This window comes from Sprattus sprattus (genome assembly GCF_963457725.1).
Source record: "Sprattus sprattus genome assembly, chromosome: 8".
In the NCBI taxonomy this organism is placed as follows: domain Eukaryota; kingdom Metazoa; phylum Chordata; class Actinopteri; order Clupeiformes; family Clupeidae; genus Sprattus; species Sprattus sprattus.
The window spans coordinates 1,120,543-1,134,285 of record NC_137927.1 but is presented as its reverse complement, the minus strand read 5'-3'; the positions used below and the strand labels follow the sequence as shown (position 1 = coordinate 1,134,285).

General features: G+C 37.5%; 1 protein-coding gene across 1 annotated transcript in view; it reads right to left on the bottom strand.

Annotated features, from left to right (window-relative positions):
• Nucleotides 1-10,730, bottom strand: part of slc38a8b (solute carrier family 38 member 8b) — a gene marked incomplete at both ends in the record, with an annotated part of 33,629 nt that extends 22,899 nt beyond the window's left edge. The window contains 2 exons of the mRNA XM_080844172.1: nucleotides 3,106-3,304; nucleotides 10,533-10,730. Coding sequence (XP_080700298.1) covers nucleotides 3,106-3,304; nucleotides 10,533-10,730 — 397 coding nt within the window. The remainder of the gene's footprint in view (nucleotides 1-3,105; nucleotides 3,305-10,532) is intronic.
• Nucleotides 10,731-13,743: the final 3,013 nt, after the last annotated feature.

Sequence of the window (13,743 nt, the reverse complement as noted above, 5' to 3'; positions counted from 1 at the left end):
AATATACCTGAGCCGGCCAATCAGTAGCAGTATGAGATCTGCTCAGGTTCGATCAGGGGTCTCAAACTCAAATTACCGTCCAAAAGAGCGTCTAGTCTTGTCCTTGGGGTGCCAGATTTGTTGGCTTGCCTATCTGTACTGTTGGCTTGCCTATCACAATACTGTAGATACCACTTTTGAGTGTGGCAAATTTACCATGTGTGATCAGTGGTACAAGTATTGTTGAATATAAAGGTAGCTGACCTGAGTTTCAATTCCTGGGCAATGCAAGACACTCTTTACACAAGTACAAGTATTTTATATTTCATCCTCCTAGATTTTATGTACGTGTAGTCATGAAAACAAGTAATTGATTTTCAAATATCACATGACATTTTTTGTATTATATCTATTTAGAAAATTCAGATTAAATTGATGTTTTATTGTACTGAGCAAGACATTATGTTGTAAACATTAAAGTTTTCTGCATATTCCATGGCCATTTGGATAAAAATGGTTTTAAAACACATTATAACAGTGTAGTGGAATACTTAAGTATCATCCATATTAACTTTTTTGTACAATATGAGATTTTTGTGAAAAATACTGGTTACGCCAATTGACATTAATCGGTTACACCAAATGACCATTCTGCTTCTACAGCCAAAGATCAAGCAATTGACACAGAAAAACAAATAAGTAGTCGCCAAGGTAAAATGAATTAGATGTTTAAATATATTCTCATGTTATTTTTCATATTACATTAAAAACATTAACCAAAACAATGAAGAAACAGGACCAAACAGGACCAAACTGATCAGTTAAATACTCTGAGGAGGGCCGTCATCCGCTGACGGATTTAGTGAAAGAGTCAGGTTCAGCATGTCTGTACTACCTTTCCTGTCTTTTGGCCAGGCCATTGACTGAATGCCTACCAGATATGAGGCATACCAGCCTATGGCAAGCCACTTTTTCTTTGGTTGAAAGTTGCATCTGTTAGGGGACAAGAGAATAGAAAGCTTATTGTTTGCATTTACATTATGTCCAGACCTATATCAAAATTCTGTCTACTTACATACAATATATTATAGAAATGTAAATTTAAATGTATGAATGAATGAACAAATAAATAAATAATTCATTAAATAAATAAATAAATACAACTAAACATACAAAAAAATGTATCCATCAATAAACTTCATGGGAAAAAAAAAATCACATTTAAACCTGCTGTTAATATTGAACAGTAGGAGTCACTTTTTCAACTATAAGAAATTGTATAATCAGGATCACAAATAAAGCTTTTAGCCCTAAATTGATCAAATCGGCCTCAAACAGGAAGATGTCAAATGGTGTAACCGGTTACACCATTTGACATTTCAATTTAAAACCAATATCTGCAGGCATTATTTAGGATGACTATGTCAACACTTAACATTGGTGTGAATATTTAAAAAACATATTTTACATTTAATATTATCACTTTGATTATTATGGTTTATTTATATTTTTACTGAGGTCATACCACTTGACATGTCACCTGACCATGGCTGAAAAACGCTTAATTATGTCACATTTTAGAGAGAGTACTAACCTTGACATGTAGCAGTTGGGTTCTTCAGGGGTCTTCTCTGTGACATGATCTTCTGGCACAATATTTACAAAATGGCTCCTAAAATGCGGTTACACCACTTGACATTTCAAGAGGTTGATTGGCAGACATGATTCCCCATATTAATTTAAATATTCCGAACAATGATGTTACATAACTATTATTACGTTTTAAAAAGTGCAAGTGTAAGATTATGCCAAAGTATATCAGAGGCTATTTTGAAGAGAGTTTCACAATTTTTTTAGCATGTTCTATTACTTGGTACTACATTTTATGGTTACACCACATTGACAATTTTACCATTATTTTCCTAATATTCTCACCAAAATGGATAACACTAGAACTTTTAGAATTTGGTCTTAAAGAAAATAGTGTTTTAAAGTGATTTGATAGATTATTCTCAAATGTTAACACTTTTAAATGTATTTTATCCTCATGTTCACAAAAAAATTAGCGTCACGTCTTTGACCCATTTATAATATATATATTTCAAGTATATAATTTAATTTGTTTGCCAAAATACAGCATCTTTTAATCTACAGTGATTACAAATACTGTTTACTGATATGCTGATCATTGATGGTGCACCGTGTTTTATAAGTACTCGGAGCGACTTCCATGACAAACCAGCATTCTCAATTACATCACACAGTTGCTCAAATACAATTTTAGCTGTGCCTTTTTTTATTACACAAAGTCCTCTGTCACTTCAAACTGGTTGTTAACACCACGAAAATAAATCACGAGCTGCGCATTATCATTTGTCAGTACTCCCGTCCAGAAACACAGAATACGCACTGAAACGTTTGCCTTTGACACAGAGCTTGATACATTTTCCCGCTTACTTTTTGGTTACTTATGAAAACGACAGAAGACATTGCTACAAAATACTTATTTTAAATTATTTTGTTGCTATCACTTGACTTCCGCTAAGAAAAAGTAGATCTTCACGCAAATAGAACTTCAATTATGTTTCCATTACGTCAAATAACTGAATTACTTGCGGAATGAAATGAAAGATGTGAAAATGAAGCACAAATCCTGTTGCCAATGGCAGCGGTATAGTTGGGGTGGTCCATTCAATCCAATCGAACTTTTGAAACATTGTGAGGAGCCCACGGGCCGGATGAAATAGCTTGGCGGGTCAGATCTGGCCCGTGGGCTGGGGTTTGAGACCCCTGGATTAGATGAATGGCTCCATGCGGTCTCATGATTGACCCCTTCAACGCGCCATATTAAGACACCACAGTGTGGCACTGGAATTCCCCATGACTGTTTAAGATATGAACTAATGTAACTTATATCTCTAAACAATTCCAGCCAATCCACACTTTGATTCAGGAGTACGGGAGGGAGTGGTGTATTTGGATTGGCTGTTATGCTTAAATATTTTGCAATATTTTGCCAGAATAGTAGACTACCTTAAAGTATAGCACTCATGTCTTGAACAGAGACAATTGAGGCTAGCATATTAAATAATAATACAAAAATGTAGAGACAAAAATAACACTCACATTTCTCAAGCTGATCCTGCACCACCACCAGAAAGGCCACCGAGATCATGAAAAGGTTGAAGACGAAGCAGACCTCGCACAGCTGGCCAATCCTGGGACCACACACGTCACGCACCACATCCTGGTAAGTGTTTTGCCTACTTACTGATGAGGCATATCCCAGGATCACCAGGCCACTAATCAAGAACACCAAGGAAACCTAGGGTTGAAAAACGAAAAGTGTCATAAGAGTGCATTTGAAAATGATACCATAGATTCACTTCAATGAGTCCATCACAACTCATTTAAAAAAAAATTTCAGTCAGGCTCACAAGGGTGCTTTCCATCTGCAATCCCAGAATACAGATCAGACATTCAATCTTTTCTGATTGTTTGTTTGAATCTAAATAACCTGTTTAAATAACTAGGGTTAGGGTTAGAGTTAGGCTTCCGAGTTAGTGGATGGAATCTCAGAGAGCCCAAAGGTATGATTTTCCTGATATTTTTTATCAGGAATGTTATTCAGTTTACTTCCAGTCATCCTGAGATTTTTTTTTTTCCTCTTATCTCCTTCTTAGGGATAGAGGAGAGTATGGAACACCTTTGACAAATTTGAATAGATGGCTTTCAACTACTCAATGTCTCTTAATTGGCTCAATGTCAATTGCCTCCATTTGCTAAATTTGCTGGCGTAAACACTATTGTTCTTCTTGAGTTTGATCATCATTACTATTATTGTTATTATTATTGTTATTATTATTATTATCATTATTATAATTGTTATTATTATTATTATTATTATTATTAACATTTTCACAATTCCCCACGGTTTTCAACATTTTCCACAGTTTCAGCAGTGCTGAAAGGTCTGTGTAGTGTGCTTGTGCACAGTTTTCTTGATAGGTCTGCCATGCTGCATCATGATATTAAATTAAACCAAAAGGACAGATAAAAGAACCAGTAATGTCGGAGCGTATCAAGACTATGATCTTTAACAATTGAGCCCCAGGGCTCGTCACCTTGGTGGGCAAATGCATAAGAAGTAATTTGGCAACTATAGCTTAAGAACTGCAACTTATACTAGCACAGACAACTTCTTTTAAAAATTGTATCTCAGCGGCAGCTCTTCAGAGGAGGCAAGGGAGGCAAGGCCTACTCTGAAATTTAAGAAGATGAAGATGTGTATTTATTCAGTAAAAATTTCTTTCAGGTTATTGCCTGGCTGACATTAGGCTACTCTGTGATATCTAACCCACCATCAAATGAGACTTAAAACTGAGAAAACTGCTTTGCCAATCAGAATTTATGTTATTGTTTTGTTGTTAAGGGAAATTTGGTAACACCAACATAAAAACATAAAAAATTAAACTTTTCAACCAATCAGAATGAAACTTTTTTGAATTTCACTGTAGTGACCCAAATTGTGTAGCCTGCTAAAGCTAGTCCAAAGGAAGGTCAAACTATGGAGGGGTGTAAACTGGACTGCCTACTTGCCCATGAATTTAGATTTAACACCAGGCCAATTCAAAGGAAAAAAACTCGCAGAGCTTTGAAGGCAATTCCCCACGGGACCAAAATATTCCCCACAGGACCATAATATTCCCCACAGGACCACTATATTCCCCACAGGACCACAATATTCCCCACAGGACCACAATATTTCCCTCAGGACCCTCTTCACTACTACCATGTGGAATGGCATGCTTTATCCATGAGGATATACAGTGTTAACCCCTCTTCACTACTACCATGTGGAATGGCATGCTTTATCCATGAGGATATACAGTGTTAACCCCTCTTCACTACTACCATGTGGAATGGCATGCTTTATCCATGAGGATATACAGTGTTAACCCCTCTTCACTACTACCATGTGGAATGGCATGCTTTATCCATGAGGATATACAGTGTTAACCCCTCTTCACTACTACCATGTGGAATGGCATGCTTTATCCATGAGGATATACAGTGTTAACCCCTCTTCACTACTACCATGTGGAATGGCATGCTTTATCCATGAGGATATACAGTGTTTAACCTTCTTCACTACTACCATGTGGAATGGTGTGCTTTATCATGCATTTATGGCATGCTTTATTTATTACCACTTGTGTTTTGTGAAGGAGACGGATGTTGAGTGTAGCTATGAAGTCTCGGTGGACTTAAAACATACTTAATCACTTTAATAATAAAGTGTACACTAAATTACAACCAAAATTATCACATTAAAAACTCGTTGTTAATGTTAATAATGTTCAGACACAGCTAGAATTTGTTAGCAATCTCAGTAAATGCTTACACTTCAAATCACACCACATATTCGCCATCAACCCAAATCAATTTGTCACAATATGCATTTGATTTGAAAGTTTGAAATGTCTGCTGATGCTAGTTTTAAATGCACCGATATGTATGAAAATCTCGATATCTGCTTTTTTTTTTTTTTCAAGGGGTCATTATATCAGCTTATAACAGCTGGCCTACCGTGCTGTAAGTTACGTTAACTAAATGTAATCACTTATCTAAAAGGTTTTCACAAACTCTCCTTTGTATGTTGCTTTGGATAAAAATGTCTGCTAAATGACTAAATGTAAATATAAATGTTGCGATGTGACATATATTTGATCACAAACCAAAATGAGTCACATACAAATGAGATTTCATAACTGGCTTGAACCGTAAGTCTAAATATGCCCGCCTTCGAGCTGGAGATCACCTCCACCCGGCTCGGCATGCATGCTGCACATCAACAGCAACTGCCAGCAACACAGCGGGAGTCTGCCCTGGTCTCTGAGACATTGGAAGACTTCGATGGAGCAGCGGAGAAGGCCACATCATCACCATGGGCCTACGTGAATTATTTTTACTTTTTATGTCATAATTATAGTTTTTTTATTTAAGTTTCTTTGACTGTGTTTCAATTTAAATTCTATTACTGTTTGTTTCTGTAAAGGTTGTCATGGTGATGGCGCCTGGTATGGCTGCCTCGGTGTGATGGCCCGCACTTCTGTGAATGTTTTTATTCTTAATCAGTCATTAATTCAGTTAATTACGAATCAACTCGGTTTATTTTGATTTATTGTTAGTAACTGTGTTTGTTTTTACCTTTCATTTTTTTTTCATAACGTCTAAACCCCGATTTTTTCCGTATTTTTTTGTGTTTCAATTTAAATTCTATTACTGTTTGTTTCTGTAAAGCACATTGAATTGCATAATGTACGAAATGTGCTATATAAATAAATTTGCCTTGCCTTGCCTTGCCTTGCCTAAATATGATGAACTGGCTAACTGAGTTTAACACTTCAACATTACCTTGTCTTTTTGTGTAAGCTTACTTTATGTTTATGGCAGGGCTGTTGTGGTAAAATTAGAGGTGGGTAAACTATGAATTTTGTGATCAGACAGACCAGACGCAAAGCAACGCAAATAAAAAACAAATAACGATAAAATAAATATTAATATTTTTCTACTCATCTGTGCTATAAATGTATTTTCTGCATGATTCCAATCATTGTGAGCATTTATATATTTAAAATCGCTGAATTTGCGCATGTCCTGTTCAAACTGACAGGAGACAGCGAGACGGCGGCACTTGTTTTTTCTTACACTGTACTTTACAGTTACTTACCCTGTTATTTCACTTTAAGTTGTAATAATTGCCAGAGTTATTTTAAGAAACATATAATTAGGCCTACTTTTAAAAATAACATCTATACTTTACTTATTTGTAAAATGTTTGTAAATTACTTCTAATACTTCTACAATCATTACCTGTTACACTGCCTATAATGAAAGCAGGTGACCATGTCATTATCAGGATGTCCTTTGCTAGTCATTTTTACAAGTTACAATTATGTTTAGAATTACAATGAATTTGAAATCATATAGTTATACACTCCTTATTTGCTAAATGTTTGCAATTTACCCACTAATCATACCCTTTACTTTCTACTTATCTAGTCTTACTTTTCTCTCTTTTACTTGTCCTTCTTACTTATTTCTCCTTACACTTTACCTAACAGGTAGGCCTACTTACCCTGTAAGAAACGGGCTGAGATTGAAAGTGTCAGAGAACAAAGCCGTAAATCAGAGAAATAAAAGCTAATTGTGTGATTGTTCAAATCGCTTATCGCACAAATAAACACGGCCACACCGCACAAACCCTGTCTGTTAGAAGGATTTTTTGTAAATGCAGGCTGAGCGCACACTTCATTCTCCTGTCTATGAAACCTAGGCTACTTCATACATGAAATAAAATTATTTTGGTCGGATGTCTAAGTTTAAATCTGATACCACTTAATATGTAAAACGCATCCAACGGGGAAAGTCAAATAGGCGCCTATGCTTACAGTAGCCTAATTAACTGAATGTAGAGTAGCCTAGTAGGCCTACCCTATACTGTATATACCCTATACTGTATATATACAGTATAGGGTAGGCCTACTAGGCTACTCTACATTCAGTTAATTACTGTAAGCATAGGCGCCTATTTGACTGCTCCATCCGCTGCTCCATCGAAGTCTTCCAATCAAGGGCGTAGGTTTGGTCTCAGCATTGGTAGGGACACTGCCCGGCAGACCCCCCCACCCCCAACATAAATAAAAAAATATAGTTGATGTTATATTTAACAGGCAAACTTTATTAGAATATATTAACATTTGTGTACTTTGCATTTCAAAATATTGCCTTAATGAACAAAATTACCCAATGAGAAGTACATGCAGTGCATTTGTTTGTTCTGAAATTCATTTGTAATATGTAATTGGTTCAGGTTTTATGGAGCTGCCCTAAGCCTACATCATCTGGATTGCAGTGCAATGAAATAATGTATTCATGAATTATATGCTGCATACATTTGGGCATCCCAATTTATTGCACCTTTTTACTACCTTCAAGTTTAACATGTATTCTCAAAATAGCCAGTGTGATTGATTACATTCATGGGTAAAATTGTCTAAACATCCCTTTAAAAAACAGCATTTAAATACAATCTTTACCAAAATGGACAATTCAACGTCTCATCTGAACCCCTTATGCTGATTTGTCATCACCCTGCTCTACATCTGTAGCTTCAGGCTGCTGTTTTTCCTGCACAACAATTCATCAATTCAATAGACACTAACCATGCTTAGTTGAATGCTGACATTGGTCGAGACATTACAGGGAACGGAGATAGTTTTATTACTATCCTAGGGATCATATAGGCCTACCAGTTTATAGGGTGACCAGATATGAGTTTATGAAAAAGAGACACTTCGACTCCTCTCCCGCAAAGGAATTTTTGGATGTCATGTACTTTTGTAAACGATGCAACTAGTGGATGCTGCAAGGTACTTAGTTTTGCCAGATTGGAAATGGCGTATCTTATCAGAGACTCAAAATGATCATATTTGGAGGATGATTATCCTATCTGACAACACTGGGAAAGCGGTCCACCAATGACAGTTCTCTACAGTCAGAGCTCGCGGAAGAAGGGAGATACACTTTCCAAAAAGTGACTAGATTGTTATTAAGGCAAAATCCCGGACGTTTTCAGAATCCCGGCCGGACGCATTTTTTAGGTCTCGAAAAGAGATGCCCAGGTCTACAGACCATAAAAGTGTCAAAATATCAATGCTGAGACCTAACGAAATACTGATATGAAGCGTTATTATTTCCTGGCGTATTTAGTAGCTTACCGTATCAGACTACTAGCAGCACTCTTTCAGGATTCACAGAGTGTTTCTGACTCTGCCACTTCAGCCAATTAAATGACAGCATCTTGTCTCACAGGCTCGAGGGCGCATTGGAAAACTTAGAAATGTATTTATAACTCTTCTGGGCGACGAACATTGTATTGATAATAATACGAATGAGTTTGCAAATATATTGTGCAAAATGTTTTTTTCTCAAATTAACAAAATATTGGTAGGGACTTTTTTTTCTTTCCCAAACTTTGGTCGTGACTAGTCCCTACCAACCCTATGCAAACCTACGCCCTTAATTCCAATGTCTCAGAGACCAGGGCTCTGTTCCGTTTTCCATACCCTCCGTACCTACCATCCTTAGTTTGAGTATGTAGGGTGTTCCGATTTTGATTGGGCGAAAAGAAGTATACCCAAAGGACCCGTATGTGTACTCATAACGGACAAAAAGCTGAGTGTGGAACCAGGGTACACTTTCCATTCTCAACGGCCGCCATCTTGTCTACGTAGCGGAAGAGACGGAGCCAGGCAGAGCTTTGCGTTTTATTTCGAAATCAATGGCGGACATAATGGCTACGATGGCTACGATAGCAGAGTCAGAAGACCACAAGGCTACAGACCGTAAATGTCAATATCAGCAGTAATTAAACAACTGTACTGATATTAAATGTACTACTAACATGTCATTCTCAAATTAAAGCCAGTGACATGAGTATTTTGGTGGTTTTTAACTATGTATACGGGCAGTTAGCATACCTAGCTAGCCTAGCTTGGTAGCATTACCATTGGTTCTGAATGGCAGTTATGCTAAGCAGCTGGCTATCCCCCCACCCGGGACTGTAGTTAATTTCCGGTAAGTGCACCACAGAGTATTAGATTTGGAACAACACTCACCTGCTGAGAATATGCGTACCTAGTAAGTGTGTACTGTGTACTGCGTATAAGTATACTCATGGAGGTATGGAAACGGAACATAGCACTGGGCAGACTCCCGCTGTGTTGCTGGCAGTTGCTGTTGATGTGCAGCATGCACGACGGGCCGGGTGGAGGTGATCTCCAGCTCGAAGGCGGGCATATTTAGACTTACGGTTCAAGCCAGTTATGAAATCTCATTTGTATGAGACTAATTTTGGTTTGTGATCAAATATATGTCACATTAAAACATTTATATTTACATTTAGTCATTTAGCAGACGTTTTTATCCAAAGCAACATACAAAGGAGTTTGTGAAAACCTTTTAGATAAGTGATTACATTTAGTTAACGTAACTTACAGCAGTTTTATCACAGTTTTACACTGCAGATTGCATTGCAGTTAGAATTCAACATTTATATTTACATTTAGTCATTAAGCAGACGTTTTTTATCCAAAGCAACATACAAAGGAGAGTTTGTGAAAACCTTTTAGATAAGTGATTACATTTAGTTAACGTAACTTACAACAGTTTTATCACAGTTTATCACAGTTTTACACTGCAGATTGCATTGCAGTTAGAATTCAACTTTGATATTTACATTTAGTCATTTAGCAGACGTTTTTATCCAAAGCAACATACAAAGGAGAGTTTGTGAAAACCTTTTAGATAAGTGGTTACATTTAGTTAACGTAACTTACAGCAGTTTTATCACAGTTTATTACAGTTTTACACTGCAGATTGCATAGCAGTTAGAATTCAACTTTGAATATCACATATTGGGCAGGTGCCTGACGTTAAAAATGTAGCCTATGGACAAAGCATTACCAATGTGGACTTTGCAGTCTTACCATTTCGACGCTTATGGCAACATTCACTCCCCCTGCTTTCTCGAAAGCCCATGGAAAGTTGAGTAATCCAGCGCCTAGCGCAGACTTTAACATGATGAAAATGGCTCCAAAGGAGCCGAGGCGAGGGACATCTGACCCGCGTGAAGGTTTAGACAGTATGCTGATGCTTCGGATACTCTCTCGGGCCAACTCCTCCATGGTCTTTCAGTCGAGTGAAATCGCTCACTTAAAATGTCTCTCCTGTCTCTGTTAACTTTAATGAAACAAGTGGGAAAAGGTTTTGATGCCGTGCCTCTTATACTATAGCCAACCTCAGCTAGTACACGGTTTAATTAGTCAGAAGACGCGTAAATGCAGTGAAATCAACACAGGAATGTCACGTCTTGTGAAGAAATCTATAAGAGACTTGTTAGAAACGTGACGAATTTTAGGCTACGTTTGGTAGAGCCCTGTAAAATAGCCTTTACTTTCAAGTCAAGGCTTCGAATACAGTTTGATGGTTTTAAGAATCATTTCTCCATACTTTGTTTGCGTGCCACAGAACGTAGGCGCCAGAACTAGACTGTTGGTTTTACACTAAACACAATATGAAAACATGTGGGCGGAACACATTCCAAATTGATTTGAGCTTGAAACCATCTCCCTTTGCCGTCTTGAAGTTCATAATTGTAGTTCTAACCACACATTGCAGTGCACAACATATCTGTTGTTATTTGGGTTGGTGTATTTTGGAATGTTGTATCGTTCAACCATTTCGCAGTAAACTTTTCGTTTATTAATACATTTCTCCACTTCTGTTCTTGTCATAACAATATAAGTAAAACATAATGTTCTGTAAATTCTTACAGGAGTCACAGTGAACATTTTCATATTTGTATCCATAACAAAACTAGACGTAACGCAAAGCGTTACAAAATATGACCGCCGAACTGTTCAGTAGGTTTTGGCACAGAATGAGTCATGGTTGTCAGTGTGTTTGTGTGTTTTTATGTATTTTATTGTGTGTGTAAATTGGTTTGTGTTTCATTTTTATGTATTAAAGGAATTATTTGTGCATGCGTACATATGTGACCAGGCATGGCTAAACCAGCCACAAGTCGTTTTGAGACATTTTGAGTTATTCACAGATTCTGAAAGTGTAGCTAAGTGTAAAGCTATCCAATGATGTCTCACTCATGTAAATCTGGTAATATTTGTATAAGTTGTGATCATTTGAATGTATACACCTCTGAAAAGCTTTGGTTGAGAAAAGGCACCTCTAAGGCGTCGTGCACACGAAGTCTAGTTTGTTTGCATCCGATCTGTTCATAATACCGATAGCCCTATCATACATACGAACACTCTCTATCCGCACCCTGTTTCCGCAACGATCGCAGTCCGGGGTAGAAAGTGAGTAGATTTGAATCGGTACGGGGGCTGGTGTTCGTCTGCACGGTTTCACGCAACCTGATGACGTCACTGCCCCACGTGATCTTTTCGCCATCTCCAACCAACATATATATAACTTGTTCTCCCTCAAAATCTCACTCGTGGTGGGCCTCGAATTCACTAACATTAACCCAGTCTTCTGATTTTTAATTAGCCCCCTATCTTGATCTAATTCTTCCTATTCAGACGTAACATAACTTTCATGACCACAAATATAAATTGGCCAGCGATTTAATTTGCTTTTTTATTCATAAATGTATGTACAATGCTCGGAGCAATGCATCATGGGAAATGGGATGACAGACATGTCATGTTACTGTTCCAAACTCTTTATTATCAATAGAAAAAAGAATTCATTTTCGCATATCCTTTAGTCTGACCACTGATATCAACTATCATAATGTAATGTTGTTAATTGGAGCTTGAATGTCTTGTGTAATGTGTTTATCCTCGTCCTGTGAAGTCCCTTCTTCTAGGTTTTTCACGTTTTTTCAGTTGTGTAAATAAAGCGCTAAAGCGCCACCCACAGGCGTGAGGTATGTACTACAGTCGGTTCACCACAATCTGCTGCCTCCGTGTTTACGCAAATCTCTCGTTGCCAGCCTCCGTATTTACGAAATTAAAAGATTCGATTGGTGTGAAAAGTAAATCCGATTCGGAGGCCCTAGACTTCGTGTGCATAGCACCTAAGATTGTCTGAATCACCTCACCTGGGACAAAGGGAAGACAGTTGTGCTCATTTGCATCTCATTGGGATTAGCCCTCCTCACAGATGTCACACTGACATCTGGTATCTGTAGCCCTTCCCCCTAGGTGTCACTGAAGACTAAATAATTTTATCGTAGCCCGACCTATTATCCCGCAAGCGCTGGTACACGTTACTTAATATTGATTTTGGTGTCATCCAGGATCCCGGATTTCGGAAAACTCAAGTCCCTGCCCAAAAAGGGTATTTAAATTAGCTTTGTAGCAAAAATGGCACATATACAGAGTATTGAAGTGTATAAGATACTGTTGTAATACTGCGTGTACAAACCAGCCTGATACAAATAGTAGAATTTTGATTTTGCGACGTTCGGTGTAAATTCTTTTTCTTGTTGAGCTTTATTTCCAACGGCATTTTAAATCAATGCGGGATAATAGGTCGTCGTCAACTTTGTTGCCATTTTGCGACTGTACAAAACAAATGGGAAAATACTGTAAGATATGTTCCTGCTGAGAGTCAAACAAGACTTCATACATTGTCTACACACCTGTCACTTCTGAAATATGTTGTTTTTGTTTGTAATAAATAATCGGCTGGACATGACTCTCAAGGATAATTTAAACTTTTGAAATGCCTTGGGTGGTGACTAGAAACAATCAAGACACTCTGCATCAGAACACATGGATCATTAATGGGGTTTTTGAATATTTTTTTTTCCGATACAGGAACATGTGCATGCACTAATATATGAAACCCTAGCGCTCCCTCTATTGTTACCCCTCGTGGTTGTTAAGCATGACTTTGTTTTGCATGGCACCTGTTTTAAGGGAACTGGACGTCAGTCAAAGGGGATTAACCTGGTCTTTGGTAACTAAGAGTCCATATCCACCCCATATCAGCCTGAATGGATGTCTGATTTATATTCAATAAACACAAATCTAGAGCCAAGATGAATAAACAAATACAGCTTTGAAAATGGAAACCATGGCTTCATAAGAAAGCAAAAAATAAGTAGCCCATGCATCCGTTTATTGTGCGTTTAGAACGAAATCTGAGGAGATATTCTGAGTGAAACAG